This window comes from Malaya genurostris, chromosome 2, assembly GCF_030247185.1.
Source record: "Malaya genurostris strain Urasoe2022 chromosome 2, Malgen_1.1, whole genome shotgun sequence".
Classification (NCBI taxonomy): Eukaryota; Metazoa; Arthropoda; class Insecta; order Diptera; family Culicidae; genus Malaya; species Malaya genurostris.
In genome coordinates this window covers 196,023,321-196,047,101 of record NC_080571.1, presented here as the reverse complement: position 1 = coordinate 196,047,101, position 23,781 = coordinate 196,023,321, and the positions used below count along the sequence as shown (strand labels likewise).

Genomic DNA, 23,781 nt, shown 5'->3' with positions numbered 1-23,781 from the left:
TGATTTTGATTTGATTTTGATTTGATTTTGATTTGATTTTGATTTGATTTTGATTTGATTTTGATTTGATTTTGATTTGATTTTGATTTGATTTTGATTTGATTTTGATTTGATTTTGATTTGATTTTGATTTGATTTTGATTTGATTTTGATTTGATTTTGATTTGATTTGATTTGATTTTGATTTGATTTTGATTTGATTTTGATTTGATTTTGATTTGATTTGATTTGATTTTGATTTGATTTGATTTGATTTTGATTTGATTTTGATTTGATTTTGATTTGATTTTGATTTGATTTTGATTTGATTTTGATTTGATTTTGATTTGATTTTGATTTGATTTTGATTTGATTTTGATTTGATTTTGATTTGATTTTGATTTGATTTTGATTTGATTTTGATTTGATTTTGATTTGATTTTGATTTGATTTTGATTTGATTTTGATTTGATTTTGATTTGATTTTGATTTGATTTTGATTTGATTTTGATTTGATTTTGATTTGATTTTGATTTGATTTTGATTTGATTTTGATTTGATTTTGATTTGATTTTGATTTGATTTTGATTTGATTTTGATTTGATTTTGATTTGATTTTGATTTGATTTTGATTTGATTTTGATTTGATTTTGATTTGATTTTGATTTGATTTTGATTTGATTTTGATTTGATTTTGATTTGATTTTGATTTGATTTTGATTTGATTTTGATTTGATTTTGATTTGATTTTGATTTGATTTTGATTTGATTTTGATTTGATTTTGATTTGATTTTGATTTGATTTTGATTTGATTTTGATTTGATTTTGATTTGATTTTGATTTGATTTTGATTTGATTTTGATTTGATTTTGATTTGATTTTGATTTGATTTTGATTTGATTTTGATTTGATTTTGATTTGATTTTGATTTGATTTTGATTTGATTTTGATTTGATTTTGATTTGATTTTGATTTGATTTTGATTTGATTTTGATTTGATTTTGATTTGATTTTGATTTGATTTTGATTTGATTTTGATTTGATTTTGATTTGATTTTGATTTGATTTTGATTTGATTTTGATTTGATTTTGATTTGATTTTGATTTGATTTTGATTTGATTTTGATTTGATTTTGATTTGATTTTGATTTGATTTTGATTTGATTTTGATTTGATTTTGATTTGATTTTGATTTGATTTTGATTTGATTTTGATTTGATTTTGATTTGATTTTGATTTGATTTTGATTTGATTTTGATTTGATTTTGATTTGATTTTGATTTGATTTTGATTTGATTTTGATTTGATTTTGATTTGATTTTGATTTGATTTTGATTTGATTTTGATTTGATTTTTATTTGATTTTTATTTGATTTTGATTTGATTTTGATTTGATTTTGATTTGATTTTGATTTGATTTTGATTTGATTTTGATTTGATTTTGATTTGATTTTGATTTGATTTTGATTTGATTTTGATTTGATTTTGATTTGATTTTGATTTGATTTTGATTTGATTTTGATTTGATTTTGATTTGATTTTGATTTGATTTTGATTTGATTTTGATTTGATTTTGATTTGATTTTGATTTGATTTTGATTTGATTTTGATTTGATTTTGATTTGATTTTGATTTGATTTTGATTTGATTTTGATTTGATTTTGATTTGATTTTGATTTGATTTTGATTTGATTTTGATTTGATTTTGATTTGATTTTGATTTGATTTTGATTTGATTTTGATTTGATTTTGATTTGATTTTGATTTGATTTTGATTTGATTTTGATTTGATTTTGATTTGATTTTGATTTGATTTTGATTTGATTTTGATTTGATTTTGATTTGATTTTGATTTGATTTTGATTTGATTTTGATTTGATTTTGATTTGATTTTGATTTGATTTTGATTTGATTTTGATTTGATTTTGATTTGATTTTGATTTTGATTTGATTTTGATTTGATTTTGATTTGATTTTGATTTGATTTTGATTTGATTTTGATTTGATTTTGATTTGATTTTGATTTGATTTTGATTTGATTTTGATTTGATTTTGATTTGATTTTGATTTGATTTTGATTTGATTTTGATTTGATTTTGATTTGATTTTGATTTGATTTTGATTTGATTTTGATTTGATTTTGATTTGATTTTGATTTGATTTTGATTTGATTTTGATTTGATTTTGATTTGATTTTGATTTGATTTTGATTTGATTTTGATTTGATTTTGATTTGATTTTGATTTGATTTTGATTTGATTTTGATTTGATTTTGATTTGATTTTGATTTGATTTTGATTTGATTTTGATTTGATTTTGATTTGATTTTGATTTGATTTTGATTTGATTTTGATTTGATTTTGATTTGATTTTGATTTGATTTTGATTTGATTTTGATTTGATTTTGATTTGATTTTGATTTGATTTTGATTTGATTTTGATTTGATTTTGATTTGATTTTGATTTGATTTTGATTTGATTTTGATTTGATTTTGATTTGATTTTGATTTGATTTTGATTTGATTTTGATTTGATTTTGATTTGATTTTGATTTGATTTTGATTTGATTTTGATTTGATTTTGATTTGATTTTGATTTGATTTTGATTTGATTTTGATTTGATTTTGATTTGATTTTGATTTGATTTTGATTTGATTTTGATTTGATTTTGATTTGATTTTGATTTGATTTTGATTTGATTTTGATTTGATTTTGATTTGATTTTGATTTGATTTTGATTTGATTTTGATTTGATTTTGATTTGATTTTGATTTGATTTTGATTTGATTTTGATTTGATTTTGATTTGATTTTGATTTGATTTTGATTTGATTTTGATTTGATTTTGATTTGATTTTGATTTGATTTTGATTTGATTTTGATTTGATTTTGATTTGATTTTGATTTGATTTTGATTTGATTTTGATTTGATTTTGATTTGATTTTGATTTGATTTTGATTTGATTTTGATTTGATTTTGATTTGATTTTGATTTGATTTTGATTTGATTTTGATTTGATTTTGATTTGATTTTGATTTGATTTTGATTTGATTTTGATTTGATTTTGATTTGATTTTGATTTGATTTTGATTTGATTTTGATTTGATTTTGATTTGATTTTGATTTGATTTTGATTTGATTTTGATTTGATTTTGATTTGATTTTGATTTGATTTTGATTTGATTTTGATTTGATTTTGATTTGATTTTGATTTGATTTTGATTTGATTTTGATTTGATTTTGATTTGATTTTGATTTGATTTTGATTTGATTTTGATTTGATTTTGATTTGATTTTGATTTGATTTTGATTTGATTTTGATTTGATTTTGATTTGATTTTGATTTGATTTTGATTTGATTTTGATTTGATTTTGATTTGATTTTGATTTGATTTTGATTTGATTTTGATTTGATTTTGATTTGATTCGAACACCTCCACGCATTCGAAACATCAAAACTTATTGATTTTGAAGCCCCATTGACACGCTCTTTCACCCATCATTAGATTCCCAAAAGCGACAAAACAGAAAATTTTCACCGATTTGAACACTCGCACGCATATCTACTGCATTATGCAAAATTTATACAATTGTATCATTTGCTCACCCCTTTGTACAATTTTTGCTGATCCTCATCAAAAACGATTTTCTACTCAAATCATTTCTGATCGCATCAGTAGTGATTTTTTGGAATTAAAATCTTCTCTGATTTCCTAATTCCATAATCATGATCTTACACGAAACCAAATCACATAAGGATCAGATGAGTGCGATTATGTAACGACGATTTTTCTTTAGGCTAGGATCAGTAGTGATCAAATCAGTAGTGATTTTTTAAAGTTCAAGATCAGTGATCTTAAGATCAGCAGTGATCGTCGATCACTGGTGATTTTTGATTTTTGGTGATTTTTCCAGCCCTGTTCTCAACATTTGCTACTTAGCCATTGTAGACTAGCTGGCGCACCTTCTTGCGAACGTTCCTCATTAAATTCCGTACAGACTTCTTGGCGACAAGTTTTGACACTTTCTTCCAATCTTTTTCGAACTGTTAAATGGTTTCGGCTGCCGAGACATGTTTCCTGAGATGTGCCTTCGTTAATGCCCAAAATTGGTCGAAGTTGTGGGCAATTTGGTGGATTCAAAGTGAACGAAACGTGAAACGAAAGTGACATTTTTGGTAGTATACCATTCTACCGTTGATTTCGAGTAGTGGCAAGAAGCAAGATCTGGCCAGAAGAAAACGGAATCCTTGTGGCTTCGAATCATGGGTAGAAGTCGTTTTTGTAAACATTCCTTGATGTATATTTCGCTGTTCATTGAAGCAGTGGTGATGGAGGGGTTTCGAAATCTTACCGCAGCTACAAATTGCTTACCAGACCATAGCTTTCTTACCAAATTTTTCGACTTCAATCGATGTCTCGGACTGGTTTAACACTTGCCCCTCTCGCACCGTATATTATTGTGGTCCCGGCAAGGATTTGTAATCGAGTTTCACCTAGGTTTCGTCGTCCATGATTATGCAGTTCAAATTTCAAGCAAGAATCGTATTGTTCAGCTTTCGAACACTCGGCCTGATCGATGCTTCTTGTTTCGGACTACGTTTTGGTTGTTTCTGCTTCGATAGGTTCGAAGATTCAAAGGTTTTTTTAGCACGAAGAACATTTGACACCTTCAGTATACGTTTTCGGTTTATCCTCAAAGGTGTTATCCTCACCGAACTTCCTGATTGCATTTCGCACGGCTTATTCACTTACTCCTTCCATTTTTGCTATCTTTCTCAGTGACAGTCCGCGTGCTGTGCACCATTTGTACACAATTTTTCGACGTTGTTCTGCTAAAAGTCCACGCATTTCGAAACATACTAATGAAAACGAATAAACAACTGCACAAGGGGTTAGAAGCGGTTTTTGGTTGCGTCCATACTTTCTGTGACAGTCTTTATCAAGCCATATCAAAACTATGACTTAGTTCTTTGCATCTTTAAACTATGAATAGAGACATTAGCACTGCTGAAAAGTACGGGTGTGTAATGTCAGAGACCCAACTGGATATCGTGAATACGAATAAACCTGATACGATTTCTTTACACTTTCGAATTCGAATTGATAGTTGATCGATTGTGTGAATTGCGAAACTTTCTCCCTTTTCACTACTAAAATTTTCAACGATTTTTGACGACGATTATCTCATTTCGGATTTGCATATTTCATTGAAAGAAACTATCAAGATGCTGTACAGGATTCATTTCTGCCTTTTAGAAGCACCAAATTGTGGAATTCTCAACGATATTTAGCACAGCTCGGAACATTTTTCTTTAGATAACATTTAGAGTCATTAGAACGGCAGATTTTATATGTTGTCCACTTTTCGTTTTCTTTCTCTCCAATGCAAACGACCAGCAGCTCTGTTGCATAATGCAATTGCTCTTGTTTGAGTTGAAACTAGCTTTGCGTACAAACCGCAACACATCCGCTCGCAGTTCCAAATGATGCGAAACTGATTTGATACGTCTTCTCTCCTTGACGACCGGAAGGCAAATGAGAACTACGACCTGAGCGTTTGAGGTTTTTTCCAACCACGCAGAAGGTGCGCTCTCCGATGCCGCTGTTTGAATGCGTCTTCTCGTCCCGACGTCTGCTTTCATCCAACGCACAAGAAGAAATGATAGATTTTCGACCACGGTTCCCCTTTTATAACGTTCAGTTGAAGATATGTGCATGACTACCTCAAAATCGTCGCCCTTGCGCGAAAAACCCAAGCGAAAGTAAAGAGTTTTCCGCGTTGTTTTGAAATTTCCAGAAAACTTAATTTTTGAGTTGTTTGTGGTTATCTCACACTGTTCAAAATATTTTCCTAAATTCCTGATCATATTTTTGATGAAATGGTGAAAGAATTATGTTGCTCCCGTTAATACAAGTCGAGATACTCACGATTAAGTTCTGCCCATTCTTCCATATGGCTAATTTTGAAAAGGCGACCCATAGTAAAGTAAGTCGTATTCACGACAAAACTAGTTACTAAATAGCAACCGACTATTAGAGGTTTTATCTGGATAAAAAGCTTATTTAAACGGCGCAAAGTTACATCGATAAGCTGCCTAATGATATTTACAGTTCATTCAAATTTTGCGGCGGGAGACAACTGCCAAACTTGTATAGTAGAAACATCCTACAAAAAGTTATTGTGAGTTATAAAACTTTTGGTTAGAAAAGTCTTGAATGCTTAAAAATAGAAGTTTTGTTGATTTCGATTGTTAATGAAAATTTGAAAGCATTTAATGTCGTCGTTGTAGAATGATAGGAATATTGAGATTCAATTTCTCATTATAAAACCATAATTTTTTGGAATTACATTACCTCAACAAATTTTCATTATAAATATCTCAGTTTTATAGTGGATACAGATAAATACAATTGCTTTGCACAAGATGCTAGCGTGCAAATTATTTTCACTGCATTCAGCGTTAAAATATTGGCCTTCTAACGACAGTTCGACATATAGATTGCGTTGTTGTTCAAACGATGATGTTTATTTTTTTGATGAAGCTGTCAAAATACATAGATTTTTTTTTATTTGTGGTTGGAATTCGAATAATTGAAGAATATTCGGTAGGGAAAGGGGGAAAACATTGATTTCTTCCAATTGGAATTTCAACTAATTTATTTCAATATCCCGCTTGGAAATAAATCTATTTTGTTTACTTTTGGCAAGTTTAATTTTATAAGAAATGTTGATCAAGATCCGGAATGCGTTTCGGTTCAGTTGAGGTTATTTTAAACGCTAGAAGAATAAATCAAAAGGCAGTAAAAAGCAATTTTTCATCATAATATCGTATATTTAGTTAAGTTTGCGCATCTCTACGGCCCTTTAAGTGACATTTCGTAATGTACGGAGCGAATAAAATCATTTGAAAATATTCAACATAACATTTTCTCACATGTTGAAATCGGAGCTGAAAAATTTTCATTGTTTGAAACAGAACCTTGGGTGCTGAATAATAACAGAGGTAGAAAATGATTTTTCTGACGCGAAAATTAACTTTTCGCATAAATAAATAATGTTGTAAATAACGTATAAATGATATTACAAGTGGAAATCTTTGTTCCCTTGCAGTTTGAAATATAAACTTGCAATCATTATCCTCGCACACCTCTAGTTGTGAAACACGTTTCGTAACTCTCACAATGACATTTATTGAGAAAGAGCAAACCCTGTCAGCTTGGAGCGAAATCAATCTTCAGTTCAGCAACGCCATCGCACGGCATCACATTCAACATGTCATGTCAATTGTATGAGTGCGCAGTGCTGCTATTTTTGCGCGTACGAATTTGACATTTCTTTCCCCTACTTCTATGTACGAGATTCGATCGCTTGAGGGCGCCATGCTCACAAAAAAGGATGTTGCCAAAGATTTGTTCGGAAAATGTGAGAGCTGGATATCTTGTTAATATGATGTCTTTGGAAAGTGTTAATAAACCGTTCAATTAAACCGGCCCCTTACGAAACAGCGTTCGGCTCAGAGCCGCTCATTGAAATGAGACGTAGTGCCCTTCACTACCATGCTCTGCTTCCAAAACTGAATTGAAAGACACGTTATCAAAGACCGCTTAGATATCTAATGTCGTTTTCGTTTGTTGCTAAACCTTACCCAGCTCCACCTTAACTGCTGCCAAACTGTTTGTTAAAAGCTAGTTTCGAACCTTGACTCATCGTTATTGAACTAAAATTCAATGTTTGCTCACAAACGGAGGTGTTATGTTGTTTTCTTTAGAGTAAACTGAAACTGACCCAGGATAGTTTTATAAAAAACACTTTCCACGAAATTGTTTTCAATTCGCACTTTGCAACAGAGGTGTGATCAAACACGATATAAGAATAAAGTTGGAATCTGACTCGAATTTCAGTTCAATAATGATGAAACTAGGTTCGAAATTAGCTTCAAAGAAACGGTTTGACAACAGTTAGGATGAAAACTGGGTTATGTTTGGTTATGTTGAATACAACATAATGAAACAGGGTTGTAGTGAACTATCCATTTTGATATGCATCTGATGTCAAACTGTTCCTTTGAAGTCAGTTTTGAGCGTAGGTGGAAATGAAATTCATGTCAGTAGCAAGAATGAAAATTTTGATTTTTTTTTCTAAAATGCTCTGTTTGTCTTCATTTTTATCTGTTTTGAACAAAATAAAGGAAAATAAAATAATCAGTAAACTTGGTTTTAATACCAAATACGTGATGTAGAGCGAATTTAACTCATCCAAATATATCAAGCATTTTAGTGCAGTCGATAGATAAATTTTTGAAAACTAAGTTCAATAACTAATTAATAAACTTTGTGCGCTTTAGTTAGTACCTTCTAACGTTGAAGTGCTCTATGAGTCATCATGATGAAAAGTTTAAAAATAGATAAATAGATTAGTTTAAAACTAGATGGATGTACTAATTTAACAACCTAATTTTTTTCTAGACTCTTATGTATCTTCGTCTGTTTGCTCACATTTTGGTCGGTTTCCTGATTGGCGCCCTGTACTACGATATCGGCAATGACGGCGCGAAAGTACTCAGTAACTTGGGATTCTTGTTCTTCAATATGCTGTTCCTGATGTACACCTCCATGACGATTACAATTCTATCATGTAAGTTCCAAGTGATGTTTATATTCAATAATATTCTTATATCATTTAATTTTAGTCCCGCTTGAAATGCCTGTTTTATTGAAGGAAAACTTCAATCGTTGGTACTCATTGAGATCGTACTATTTGGCTATAACTGTTTCGGACATTCCATTCCAGGTGAGTACATAATCTTTGCTTAAATCATCTTCATCTTATCTTTTCATTCATTCATTTTCCAGGCGATATTCTGCGTTTTCTACGTATCGATTGTGTATTATTTCACATCGCAACCGTTGGAGTGGTTCCGCTTTTCGATGTTCCTGGGATCTTGTTTGTTGATTTCGTTCGTCGCACAGAGCGTAGGACTGGTCGTTGGTGCTGCTATGAATGTACAAAACGGTGTTTTTCTTGCCCCTGTCATGTCTGTACCGTTCTTACTGTTCTCCGGATTCTTCGTTTCGTTTGACGCTATTCCGATTTATCTTCGATGGATCACCTATCTGTCGTACATCCGATATGGATTCGAAGGCACTGCCCTGGCCACCTACGCATACGGCCGTGAAAAGCTCAAGTGCCACCAAGTATACTGTCACTTTAAATCACCTTCAACTACGCTGGAAGAACTGGATATGTTGGACGCCAACTTTACGCTGGACATTGTCGCTTTGGTAGTCATCTTCGTAGTACTGAGAGTCGCCGCATTCCTGTTTCTACGATGGAAGCTCAAAACCACAAGATAAAAAGTTTTTTTTTGACGACTTCAAAATATTCTAAAGTACGATATACAAAGTTATTACTCGAGAATAGTTTTATCTTTACAATTAAGCGGGTATCACTTTACAGACCGTAATTCATAGAAATATTGAGGCCGAATTAAGGGAACACTTTTTGTATTAGAATACAGATCAGATAAAAGTAGAATAGCTTTACGCTTTGCCGACATAATATTATTAAAAGTCAATAATAGAAGATTTATCAACAAGCAACGAATGAGTGAGGCTGTGCTAAATGAAGTAGTTGGCCGTAAAAAAGCAATAACACACTGCGTTTGCGTTGTCATTATTTAATTCAAAACCCCTTCTACCAACTAACAATTAGCGGGAATACGGATTTGTATACAAGGTAGAATTAAAATTTATAAACATTCAGGAAAATGTAATGTTTTGGACAATTTTACAACCAGTTGTAACTGTTTACGGAGCAATCCAATTGTGATAATTTTCAATTTGAAGAAATATAAATATGGTTATTAAATCAAATTTTAAGTTTGTTTGTGATACTTTCATTAATTTAGGATTACATATCTGAAACACCAAAAATATACGATTAGGGTAAAATTTGAAATCGATGTTCGAAGTTAAAAAGTTATAAGAGAAAGACATAGCCACACCACTAGATGGATCAAAATTGTTTTTTTTTTTCAATTTTTTCTCTTTATTCTTTTCACTTGCATAAAAAACGCAAAACCTTTAAGTGTTTCATTTAGAACTTTGGAACATTTCGCATCAAATTTTTTCAGTAATCCTTGTTCGAATTGACGTTCATGTTGAATATGTTTTGCATCTCATGATCCAGGGATCGTCAAACTCATGTCTTGAGGTTTAATTAGTGTTTCATTGTACATATTTGTTGTGAATATAATTTTAGAGTTTGATGTTCGACGCCACATGTGAATTCAGGAATCATGAATCAGTACTAATTGGCTCAAGTGGCACGTTCCCCTAGTTAGGATTTAGAAATTTTACGAAATCGACACTATTCTGTAATCCCGGACAACTGCAGGATGATTCGCAATATGTATGAGCAGAAGTAAATTCGGCACCCTAAAAAGAATGCCAAACAATTTGCTAAAACGTTTTAGGGTAGAAACATAAAGTATTCATTAACTCCAATAAGATCGATGAACCCTTTCTACAGCTCCTTACCATATTGGGTAAGAAACGATAAAATATTTTTCAAGTTTAGCTCCCCATACACAGATTCAACCATGTATGAAGAGGGAAAACCCAGATACGTAGTTGCGTCAATGCGGGCATAAAGTTACATATAAGATGAAGAGAGGCCCGTTTGGCATAATGATCATTTGAAACAATGCCATTTGTCAATAATTGGACTCACAATATTTTAATGTAATGTGAAATTTCGTTTGCGTTTTGATCGATTGATGTTTTGCAAGGAAAACTCAAACGAAATGTGTGAATTTTATATTCGGTTCGAATATTTCGATAATATTAGGTGAAATAGCATTACTTATTTTCTATTTTTGAAATTCTGTAGTAAATAGCAAACTATTATTTTATAAGAACAACTCACTTAGTGCTAGCATAATATTCTGTTCGACGATTCGCGCCGGCGCCCTGCGAAGGGCAGCGCCCCGCAGAAACCACCTCTGTCTAGTCGCGAGTGTTTGCCCGGATCACTCAAAGATAGAGGCTATCCCTCAGTTAAGTCCGAAAGAGCAGCAGCGAGGTCGAACAGCAGGTCATTAAAAACGATGAGGCGTAGCCGCATTAGACCTTTCAAAACCGCAGTAAATGAGAACATATCTATTAAGCAGCATGTTGATCTGTTATGCCAAATGAATGTTATACTAAATGATCAATATGTCATATAACCATTATGCCAAATAACCATTATGCCAAACGGTATTATGTCAAAAGGCTTTATGCCAAACGCTACTATTCAGCCATGTAGTAGTTAAGTTTGCAATGTCCAGTCAGAGCACTGAACAAAATACACTGGGGTCTCTTTTTACGCGGTATTTTTAATGCGGCTTTTTTACGTGGATTTCCGAAGTTACGCGGTTTTCTTTACGCGAATTTCCGAAGTTACGCGGTTTTTAAGCGGATTTCCGTAGTTACGCGTACTGCAATGATGCAGCAGACATTTTGACATTTTCTGCTTCTAATCTGATGCCTTTGTCTGAGCGCAAGTTTGCTGCGCCAGTAGCAGGCATGTTTGAATGCAGCCCAACGAATCTTGTGCTTTATCCAACTATAGTTGACAGTGGGGAAGCTGCCCGTAAAAAATAAACCATTGATTTTATAGCACAAACAATTGTTTCACAAATAGATCTGCAGGTTACAATACATTTTATTTTATCTTGACAAGATTTTTTTTTCATTTTCAACGTTTTAATAAATTGTTTCTACGATTCTACAATTGAATTTATTGTAGACGTGGTGTTTCAAACAATATGCAAACTGTACATTTGATTGTTTTCCAAGAAAACATGCATGAGAAAATTTTATGATTTGAATTGTTACGATACTTAACAACCTATACATTCTATTGTGAAGAGCATATTTACAATTAATTGAACAATGTATAATAATACATTGAAATATTTTCAGTGTATAACAATACATTAAAATAACCATTCAAATTTATTCAATGGTCAAAGAAAAATGGTGGAAGATTTTGTAACAACAAATTGTATTGTTTTTCTACAATGTCTTTTATTCGGGTGGTTCAGGACCAACGAAATCATTCGTTGCACCTGTTGTAGTCAAGTCATCAGTCCATTCATTTCCAGTAATATCAGAATATATTGAGTAATACCCGAATATATTGAATTGAGTTCGATATGAAATCACTAGATTCGACCGTGAATCATTCGAACAGAATCGGGTAGATTTCTGATTGAAACACAATATAGTATCCACCACGTGAACGCGACTGCGCTAGTCTCATTTTACGACAGTAAACACCAGCACCAGCATGACCATCCAACAGAGAACCGTCAGTATAACAAACTATGTGTTCATCAAGTTGTAGTTCTAAATAACAAGATAACCACTCGTCGAGGATATCTCACACTGAATGTTTTGAAAGGAAATTTGCCTGTGTGAGTAAGGTCACTAGAAGCGAGTAAATACTCACCCCAAGTAACCACTTAAGACCACAAGCGAGTGTGGTATAGTGGCATAGTCTATAGCGTTACTGTTTTCTGTAACATTAAGACGGTATGTACAGGATAATGCTTCTTGTTTTAGGAACACATGTGGTTTGATGTATGTTAAATTTTATTTTCAAATGTAGTTAGTCACAAGCATTAATGAAAATCAGTTCAAAACAAAAATGACCACTTTACAATTTTTTTTTATTACATCCATCATCTAATTAGGTTGAGTGAAGCTAGTTTAGAGTATAATGCTAACTTGTGCAAAATTTCGACACAATCTGTCCAGCAGTTATCGAGACGAGTGTGGTACAATCGTAAAATCTGTCAGTGGATGCAAAACGTACAAATTCTAACCTGTGGGAGCAACGAAGATGAGGGATTACATCAAGTCCAATCCGAACCTTTCGAATCGGAAAGTGACCAAGAAGATGAATTTTTCCGTCTGGTTCGCCCAACAGACAATGAAGCGGGCAGGACTCCTTGTCTTCAAGGTAAAAAGGCCAACGCCTTGGAATTACATTCCTTTTGCGGAATTTAATCTTCTAATTCAACTCACTTTGCAGCCGATTTATATCGTACAGAACCGCCAACCTGAGTCTTCAAGTTAAAGGAGGCGCCTAATCGCACGTTAATCAGGTCAAATTCAGGAATTTGTATTGTGAGTGGTTGATGCAGCTGAAATGGATTGTGGATGAACGACAAGACGAACATTAAAGCGGATGCCAATCTGATCCCCTGTCTGGAGATTTCTGGAAGAAGAAACAGTACAAATGTACTCAAAAGTACTTGATATGACAGACGATTTGTAACTGCGGCGCATTTAGCAAGCCGTATCTAATGACCGGCATCACCAACGGTCAAATATATAAAAAAGAATATATCCAGAAGCGCCATCCGCTTACCTCCGATCCCACGAAAGTAACACAGTTTTTTTTGTTGTGCCGACAGAGATAAATACGCTGAACTCGCCACAACTAAAAAAAATCTGAGTAGTTTCTGAATTCTACGGAAAACAGGAAAGGTCTTCAATACAACAAGGATTTGAAGAGTGTATGAAAGTATGTACAGGGTTTACAGAATTAACTTGCATCACTTTTAACTTTTCTGCAACTTTTCACCAACGCGAAAAATGTTGATCTGCGCGCGAGCGCTATTGTCATTCATTTAACAGTCTCGCTCCCTGTGATAATCTAAGTAGCAAACAATGTTTATATAGGGTAGCATTTCTAACCTTTTCTCATAACTATTTACGATTGAAAAAGTGATCTTCGTTCATGTAATGTAAAACAAGTTTCTTATTCTGAATATGTTTCTTGTAACAATTGTACAACTTATTGAGCTAAATTAGAATGTACAGTAAGTTAGACTAACCGATTTGGAACATAATCCATTCATATTTTGGGTAGGTTTCACAAGCAGTAATTTGAATGATTGAAAAAAAATTGTTTTTTTAATTCAGTTCGGTCAATTTTTATCAGAAGGTAATGGTAATGAATAACTAAATATTTGGATAGTTTCATCATCTTGATACGGGTAACCTTAAAAGGGTGATTTTTTAAGATGTATAGGATTTGATTAAAATAACGTGATTAATCATCCTAGCATTGAGATGATCCCTTTTTTTTATTATTCCACTTGTGTTTTTGCATGGATATTCTTCGGTGTTTTAGTTCTCATGACATTATTTTAATGACCGTCGTTTTAAACGGCAAATTGAGATTTTAATCACTCATTACCCTGTAATGTCAAAACCGCTAAACGTATTTTCATTTCAATCTTAACGTGTGACAATCGATTGAACATTCCATGAGATGTCGAAATAAGTTCCACTTTAGAGTTTTTCGTCATAATTTATTGTACTTCCAGAGCCGGTATTCAGGAACTAGCATAACCCAAAATGATTCGTATGGCCATTAATTGAATACGCCAAACAATTTACATCTTCTATATCGGTATGAATTTTAAAAACTCATCTTCCTTTAATTCCAGAATCGGTTAAAATTCACCAATTTTGTATGGGACCATAATTCCTTTAATTTGAATTTTTGTCGTGAATACGACTTACTTTACTATGGGGTGCCTTTTCAACATTAGCCATATGGAAGAATGGGCAGAACTTAATCGTGAATATCTCGACTTGTATTAATGGCAGCAACATAATTCTTTCGTCATTTCATCAAAAATATGATCCGGAATTTAGGATAATATTTTGAATAGTGTGAGATAACCACAAACAACTCAAATAATAAGTTTTCTCAAACTTTGAAAACAACGCGGAAAACTCTTTACTTTTGCTTGGCTTTTTCGCACAAGGACGACGATTTTGAGGTAGTCAGGCACGTATCTTCAACTGAATGTTATAAAAGGGGAACCGTGGTCGAAAATCGATCGTTTCTTCTTGTGCGTTGGATGAAAGCAGACGTCGGGGCGAGAAGACGCATTAAACCAGTGTCGCATCATTTGGCACTGCGAGCGGATGTGTTGCGGTTTGTACGCAAAGCTAGTTTCAATTCAAACAAGAGCTATTGCATCATACAACAGAGCTTCTGGTGCTTTGCATTGGAGAGAAAGAAAACAAGAAACGAAAAGTGGACAACATTATATAAAATCAGCCGTTCTAATGGCTCCAAATAATATCTAAAGAACTATTAGGATTACTTCTTTGAAATTCGAAGGTAGAAATCATCAGTTCAGTGAAAATCCGAAAAAAATTGATTTTATTCGTGCACTTTTCGTTGTGCGAAAATCGTTCAAAATAAATATTCCGAATCTTACAGCATCTTGATAGTTTATTTCAATGAAATATGCAAATCCGAAATGAAATAATCGACGTCAAAAATCGTTGAAAATTTTAGTAGTGAAAAGGGGGAAAGTTTCGCAATTCACACAATCGATCAACTATCCATTCGAATTCGAAATTGTAATGAAATGTCCAGTTATGTCTCTGACATTACACATCCGTACTTTTGTTTTTGAAGTTCGATTTGGCCTTTTGAGAAAATGATTGCGCTTTGAGAAACGATTCTATACTGGAACCGGAATTCTTAAATCGGTGTAACCGAAATCAGTTAAATCTTAGAAGTGTGTGGACATTTTTGAGAAATTGTAGTGCGAATTTAATTTTTGGGTACCTTCCGAATCGAAAACTGAATACCGCTTAAACTGAAATAATTTTTTTTGGTAATCGACTATCCAAATCTGTCAACCCGATAACCCTGATTAATTTATGTGAAATTGACATTTTTCAACTAATCACCCTGTATCTCCTAAACCGGAAATCGGATCTGACTAAACAGTAAAATGTTTAATAGGACTTTAAGACCTCTAATTTGAATCATAGATGGTTCTTAAATTTCATTTGAATCTTAGATCGGTTCAGCCATCTACGAGAAAAATGAGTTGCATAATTTTAAATTCGTTTCACATATCATCCTGTGGTTCCGCAATCAGAAGTCGGATCAAAACGTAAATCAGGAACATTGTTTGAGAATATACTGTAAGTATTACTGTAAGTAGTTTAAATCAAAATAATTGTGGAATTACTTTCAACTTGAAAATGCTGCCATTATCTAGTTTACATGTCATACTCGAACGATTATGTTGCCAAAAACGAACCGTGCTTAAATCGGTCCGAGGAAAAATGCCATAAAAAGATGCTGTACGCAGTCTTTCTGGTACTTAGAAACAATTGTATGTAACAGTATAAAAAATCGTGTTTGATTTGGTTTCGAAACAGCGCTTTATCATCAAATGCGTAAAACTCCTACTACTGGAATAAGGCGAAAAGTCGTTTACACAAAAATATCGATATATCCGCTGGAAATTGACGGATTTTGACAATATATGGCTTGTTGGATAGCTATTACCGTGCGAAATCTAAGTCTAAAAACATATTCTGTTTTCAAGGTCAATTGTGACAGAAATTGTCAAAAAACTGAAAATTTTGACATAAAACTTCGTATTACTCAAAAAGTAAACATCTGATCTCAAAACCATTCAATAGCGTTCAGGTTGACGGGAAGACCTTCCATTTGTGACTAGTTTGATCAAAATCGGTAGAGCCTTCTCTGAGATTCACTAATAGTACTGTTGTTGTACCGTTTAATTCTACTATGTCACGTCACTACACTCTCACAAAGTCATTATTTTCACAGTCACTATTTTCACAAATATGTATCAAACGGATGTAAATAACAATCCGAAATACGTATTTGTATTATAACGTTTGATACACTTTTGTGAAAATAGTAACTTTGTGAGAGTGTAATGACGTGACATAGTAGAATTAAACGGTACAACAACAGTACTATTAATGAATATGAATTGTTTACACTTTGTGAATTAATTACATCAGGTGCGCAAAAGTTTTTAAAATATTTTGAGAATAAGTATCTTTGTTTCGTGTCATGGAAAGAAGTTGGCAATCGCGAGTTCTACGATGTCTGGTGTCACCAAACGGCTCCAAGAACGTCTGACGTGTCCTCAAGTCAACGAGAACGATCACATACACGTGGCTAGGGTCTTTAAACGGAAACCGAACTCCTCAGTTCGAGATGTGGCTAAAAAGTTGCAGGTGATCAAGAATTTCGTGCAGAATACCGAAACTCGAGCTGGACTACGTACGTTTAAGGTTCAGAAATTCCCAAACCATGGCGAGAAATAGCATTCGGTCGCAAAAAGTCATACCCGGAAGTTAACGAAACCACACTGCTTCGTAACGGATGACGAGACATATGTGAGGGCGAACTTCAACCAGATTTCAGGAAATCTGCATGCGAATGCCAAGAATAAGTGTGATGCTCCCGTGAACCTTTGAATACAGAACATGTCGAAGTTTGACAAGAAGTTCTTAATTTGGTAACTGGTTTGTACTTGCGGAAAGCGGAGTACATCTTATTACAAGCACTATTCATACAGTTGTGTTTGGAAAATTTTCTTCGAAAGCGGCTATCCGGAATGATCACGACAGTCCTACGATCTTGTGATTGGATTTAGCATCATTCCACTACGACGAAGAAGACGCTAGAGTGGTATAAGGCAAATGATGTCGATTTCATGCGTCAAAATATGTGAACCCCAAAACATTCCAGAACTGTGCCCGGTTTTGTATACTTATGGTTGGGGTTGGGGTCAAAGTTCGCACATTCCGATATAAAAGCGAAATATACTAAATTTCACTCTCAGGAAATTTGGCGATTTTCGGATAAAAACTCAAATTTGGAATTCTAGTAACAACATATGTTGGACTAGCAACACTTTCTATTTCGTAGCCGATCAATGTAATCCAGGGTTATTAAAAAATGTACACTAAAGGTTGGTTTATACAACTCAGGAACAAACATTTTGAAATTCCCTGTACAACTTAACATGATCCCAATCGGTTTCGGATAAGCAACCAGGGGTTTGCTTCAGCTCAAGCTAAAAGCGATGATGTATTACAATCAGTGCTGGAAACTGCTGACATTTTTTTTTGAATATCGTGTGCTGGAAACTTTCACGTTACCTACTATCCGGGCAGTCACACATGAATGTCGCGCGAACCATACAGATGAAAGTCGCATGTGACAGTCATGAGCGAGCGCTTCATAAATGTAGTGGCGACAGTCTAACTCGTATCGGGCGATGAATGTAAGGAAAGAATGATAGTCATCAATAGAATCGGCTGCATTTTGTTTTTGGTGCGAATTACATTGTTAGTAAGTACCGTTCATGAAGAAATTCAAAACGAAGTCATTAGTGACTGTTTCAATCTCGATAATGTTCCATGAAATGGTTTAAATTCGAATATCTGCTGTGGAGGCGATCGAGTATAATAGTGAAGATGCGTAGGATTGTCAAAGAATGCAAAAACGGAATTTTAGAAAAACCTTCCAATATCTATTTAATAAAAAAATTATAGGTTTGATGAGCAGATGTCAGAAAACGATGTTCGAAGCCGTTTCAAAATTCAAGAAGGCGACTTCCGGCATATCGATATTCGTCACAAACCATCCCAATATAGATATTTTTCGAACGGGTTCGATGAGTAAAAGTTGAAAACGATACTAACAGTCGCTTCAACATCCAAGATGACAGACAGAATGAGCTGCATTATTTTCTGGTGCGAATTTCATTTTTGGTAATAAAATTTCACGAAGAATTTAGCTGAGTTTTTAGATAAAAATTTTTTTGTATTGGATCTCGTTGTCACCCTTTTTCTAGAGGGAGAGGAGCTTCCATTTTCCTCCTGCGAGGATTGAGGGGCAGTTTGTTCGTGGTTCGTCTCGTCATCCATTGCCGTGGTATTGTTGTTGATTTCGTTGCTAGTTGCTGTAGATGCGTCTTGTTGTACATTGTTTGCAGTTGCTGGTTGGTTGGATGGTAAGCTGTTAACTGCAGCTGGTGTACTTTGTTCTATAGGGGTTACGTTGGATGGTTTCGTTGAAGGGGATACTTCCCTGTTGTTGGTGACTGTCACAGGTGTACTGGGGTTGCCTTGGGTTGGTGTAAAGGAAGCACCGTTGTCCTTTGGTATAGTTGTCTTCTTGTCCGGTTTATCACATGGCTTACCGTAGCTTTTTGGCAATATTGACATGTGGCCATCTGATTGTCATAGGTAACAAGTGATTTGCACGGTATTCTTGTATCCTGAACGAATGTCACATCAGAAGGTATAGGCCTCCTTAAGCGCATGCGTAACAAACGTACGCCATTTGGAATACCGGGGAAAAAATTCTTCCACTTTTTCTTCGATAGAGAGAATCTCTCCGTATTGGGACATAGTTGCGCGAATATAAGGATCGGGGACGCATGAGGGTAGATCATGCACACGCACTTCTATAGCACTATCTTCCATATATACTGGAATGTTGTACTTAATGTTCTCGTGCTCCACATAGTGCACATTGTTATTGTCTTCTGCGAATTGAATTGCGTCCAACTCTTTATAAAACTGGATGTAAACAACATTATTCGTCTTATTACATTGAAGTAAATGCACACGTTTAATGTCAAGATGCATTTGATCCTTAAGCAAACCTTCAAGTTCTCGTATCGAAGGTCGAATTTTGCACTGTCTGAAGTCAACAATAATTGTATTCTTTCGTGTCGGCGGTAGCTTTTGTTCATTTGGTTCACTCATTTCGAGATCGTTCTATTGTTCACTACACAATACTGTACTTGATTTCTTCTGTCCCGAACGTAAGCGGTTTTGGTTTATCGACTGACTTGGTTGAGATGTACGAGCGACATGAAGAAATTCAAAACGACGTATTAATGATTGTTTTCATTTTTATACTCTTCCAAATCTCATATTGCTGCTGTGGAGGCGATCAAAAATCGCGGTTTTTGCGCTTTTTCGAAAAGAAACAATTCTGAAAACAAAATTTTTGATGATATTTGAACTACAACGGAAGTAATGCATCGAAAAGCATTAGATTGGGCGCATAGGTTTTTAAACCAACGAATATTCACAACTTTCGAAAAATAAATTTAAACGTGAATTGAATGGAAACGAACGTTAATATTGATCAACAATTACGATATAACCCTGTATATGCTGGCTGCCAGTATTTTGGCACAAGCACTACCAGCATAAGGTAAACGATTGCCAGCTGCTTTCATAAAGGACTGCCCGAACATTCATAAAGGACTGTCCGGATAGCAAGCAACGCGAAAGTTGCCATCCACACGGCATTCATAGCTAACATCTAGAGCCTTAGATACCAACTTAGGAATCGTTTCCAGCACATCGTTTTCCGACATCTGCTCATCAAACCCGTTCGTAAAATACCCGTGTTGTGATGATTTGTAACGAATATCGATATGCCGGAAATCGCATATTCAAAATATGCGCTGGTAGACAACCCTATGCCTCTAGTAAATGATTAAATGTTGTGATTTTTTATCAATAATCACTTCGTTTTCCATTGAATTTATGTTTGAAATGTTCGGTGATTGACAACCCTAACCCGCGATTTTTTATTGACATTGACATTCCTTTTGCAATAATGGTATGAAATTTGACGATTTCATGGAACAGTATCGAGATGAAAACACACACTAATGACTCCGTTTTGAAGAACCTTCATTTGGGTCCCATTTTGGTAAAGTTTTTTAGTATCTAGGTCACGGTAACTGTATGAAGCGCTATCTTTACTTTATAATACGACAAATATTATCCAAAGCAGACGTATCACGGAGTGTCCTCTTCGTTTTGTTCCCCGAGGTAATGTTTTGATTTCCCTCGCTCACTAGCTCAGTGCCTTTCACGCGGCACTCATAATAATACATCGTCAAGGAGGTCAAATCCATCCAAACATATATCATATCGCGCTTGAACAATAAATTGAATGAAACAATTAACATAAATACCATTTACCAAAGACGGGAATGCCCAGACATCTTCAGCGACATGGCGGTCAGTTTTGGCGAAAGATGGGAAGAACCGAAACAACCGAGGAAATTAAAAGTCGCTGGTTTGTGCGTTACCTCCCTCCCGCTCGGTCGCTATTCGCGTCAATCGAAAGATTAATATTTTGTGGCCATAAGGCCCTGGGATCGCGCAGTCCAAAAATCAATCGCGGCTTTGCTGGGCACCGCACCGGTAGCTTCAATTCAATCAGTGTCCCCGAAAAGAAGAAAGCGTACGATCAACGCTGTACGGTGCATCAGTGTGCCATTATTCGTCCGCCGACTGGCCTCACTGACCCACAATCGGCCTGCGATTATCCGTCAGGAGTAGCATGGGAGTAAAAAAACAGAACGCGTGAAATATTATGATTAGACGTTACTCGTTAGGAGCTTCCATTGTGTGCTGCTTGAATAGCACGAATGAATGAAATTATTCACAGGAAAACAGGTTGATGCGACTATTATAACATTTATTCCTTCTTGGTATGAAAGACGAACGATCTTGTGGTGGTCGTTTTTTTTTCCTCAAATAAATAGATAGGATGACTCAGGCTCCGGCTGTCTGTATTCTCCGAACAGTTTGAAATGTTGTTATCTGAAGAACTCGTGGATTTTTCTTTCGTTGTTTCGAAGCCGGTCATGTACAAGCTCGATGAAAATTTTCTCTACAGAATTAAGTTTAACAAGAAAGCAAGGAAGTTGTTCAAGTGATTTCATGTGATTTTGTTGATTTCTCAAAACGGAGCAAATTTCGAGCGAGAACAACAGTTTCATATGAAAGACCTCACTGCCATTCATCATTTTAAAAGATGAATATGGATTACCCGAGGTTCGCTTTTTGCTTTGGATGAAATATTCAAAATATTCAAAATATTTTTTCTAGTTTATTTTCTGCCAAAGAGCTTGACATTTCTTATGGATTCTATTTATATTCAGTTGATGAACTTAATGTACAAAAAAGTTAAGCAAACATTTTATAATCACCTACTGTCTGCCATCTGAGTTGATTTGTTTTGATACTGTCGGCATATTGAAAGCACTAATCACGTTAGTTTAAAACTTCCCATGATATTTTCATTATGAAAATTGTTATTTTTCTTGAGAATTTCAAGATAATTGTTTTTTCTGTTGACTTTTAAGTTTTGTGTGAAAGCCGAATGAACGCTTTTTATAACTGTAAAACGTCAACTCTATTCATACAGTGTTTATTTCTATCGTCATCTTATTGATTTTTTTGGAATCCGATTTCTGTTTTAGGAAATAAATGATTATTGATAGATAGTTTCACTTAAATGTCTATTTAATAATCTTCTATGATTCGATACAGCAAAGTTTGCATGTCAGTTCGCTTTCACATCTCATCCAAGTCAGTCGATATAACAAAACCGCTTACGTTCGGGACGGAAGAAACCAAGTACAGTATTGTGTAGTGAACAATAAAAATGAGTGAACCAAACGAACAAAAGCTACCGCCGACACGAAAGAATACAATTATTGTTGACTTCAGGCAGAGCAAAATTCGACTTTTCACCCGGTATTCTAAATGGCGTTCGTTTGTTACGCATGCGCTTGAAGAGGCCTATACCTTCTTATGTGACTTTCGGTCAGGATATAAGAATTCGTGAAAATCACTTGTTACATATGACAATCTGATGGCTACATGTCAATATTGCCAAAAAGCTGTTCACTACGGTAAGCCATGTGATAAACTGGACAAGGAGACAAACAACACCAAAGGACAACGGTGATTCCTTCACACCAACCCCAAGCAACCCCAGTACATCTGTAACAGTCACCAACAACAATGAAGCATCCCCTTCAACGAAACCATCAGTATCCTCTATAGAACAAAGTACACCAGCTGCAGTTAACAACTTACCCTCCAACCAACCAGCAACTGCAACCAATGTACAACAAGGCGCGTCTACAGCAACTCTCAACGAGCACAAGACAACGATCAACAAGGAAAACGAAAAGGAAACGGAAATCACACACAACACCGACTATGAAGCATGATGAGATAAGCCGCGGACGAAGTGACCCCCCATCCTCGTTGGATGGAAATGGAAACTCATCTCCCCCTAGAAAAAGGGTGACAACGAGATCCAATAGCAAAAATAAAAATTGAGTAACAAAAATGTAAGCCAATCGGCCACGTAAAGCTTTTACGCAAAAAGGCCAGAATAAACATTTTATTATAAAAAAAAAGCTTGCATGTATTAAATTTGAAGGTAGGTTGTTAGAGAGCTCATAACTCGTAACCAGAACAAAACGATTTTCTTAATTCCGAATAATAAGAAAAGCAGATTTTATGAACAAACTATTCAATTTTCCTTATAAGTTACAGCTCAAAGAGATTTCTTTCGAAAAGATCTGCAATCACTGTGAAACCCGACTTTTGAACTGAGGCTCCGAGGCCATAGTGTCATACACCATTCGACTCAGTTTGCCGAGATCGTAAAATGTATGTGTTTGACAAAAATGTGCCCTTCTTTTTCTCGGAAATGGCTGAACCGATTTTCTCAAACTTAGATTCAAATGAAATGTCTTACATACCCATTGAGAGTAGTTTTATTTTAACCGGATACAATTCCCGATTCCGGAATTACACTATGATAAACAGAAAATTAATAATTTTAAGTGTTTCTATTCATGAAAAAAAACCTAATGAAACCTTTGACCTAGATAGATAATTGTTAAGTTATGTACGTCTGGATAGTTGATGACAAAAAAATTATTTCGGATATATTGATTATCAGTTATCGATTTCGTATTACCTGTAGTAGTGGTCAAAGTCTCTGTCATTGAATGCGACGGATCAAAATGAGAGAAAATTCTTCTAAATTTTGCTCAAAACTGTTTCAATTTGTAGGTTATTTCAGTTTTTGAT

General features: G+C 34.3%; 1 protein-coding gene across 2 annotated transcripts in view; it reads left to right on the top strand.

The window, feature by feature from the left end:
- The window catches only part of LOC131433154 (ATP-binding cassette sub-family G member 4), a 90,639-nt gene extending 80,784 nt beyond the window's left edge, over positions 1–9,855 (top strand). For both annotated transcript variants that reach the window (XM_058599991.1, XM_058599990.1), the window contains 3 exons: positions 8,449–8,617; positions 8,673–8,773; positions 8,836–9,855. In XM_058599991.1, coding sequence (XP_058455974.1) covers positions 8,449–8,617; positions 8,673–8,773; positions 8,836–9,336 — 771 coding nt within the window. In that variant the 3' untranslated portion in view covers positions 9,337–9,855. The remainder of the gene's footprint in view (positions 1–8,448; positions 8,618–8,672; positions 8,774–8,835) is intronic.
- Positions 9,856–23,781: the final 13,926 nt, after the last annotated feature.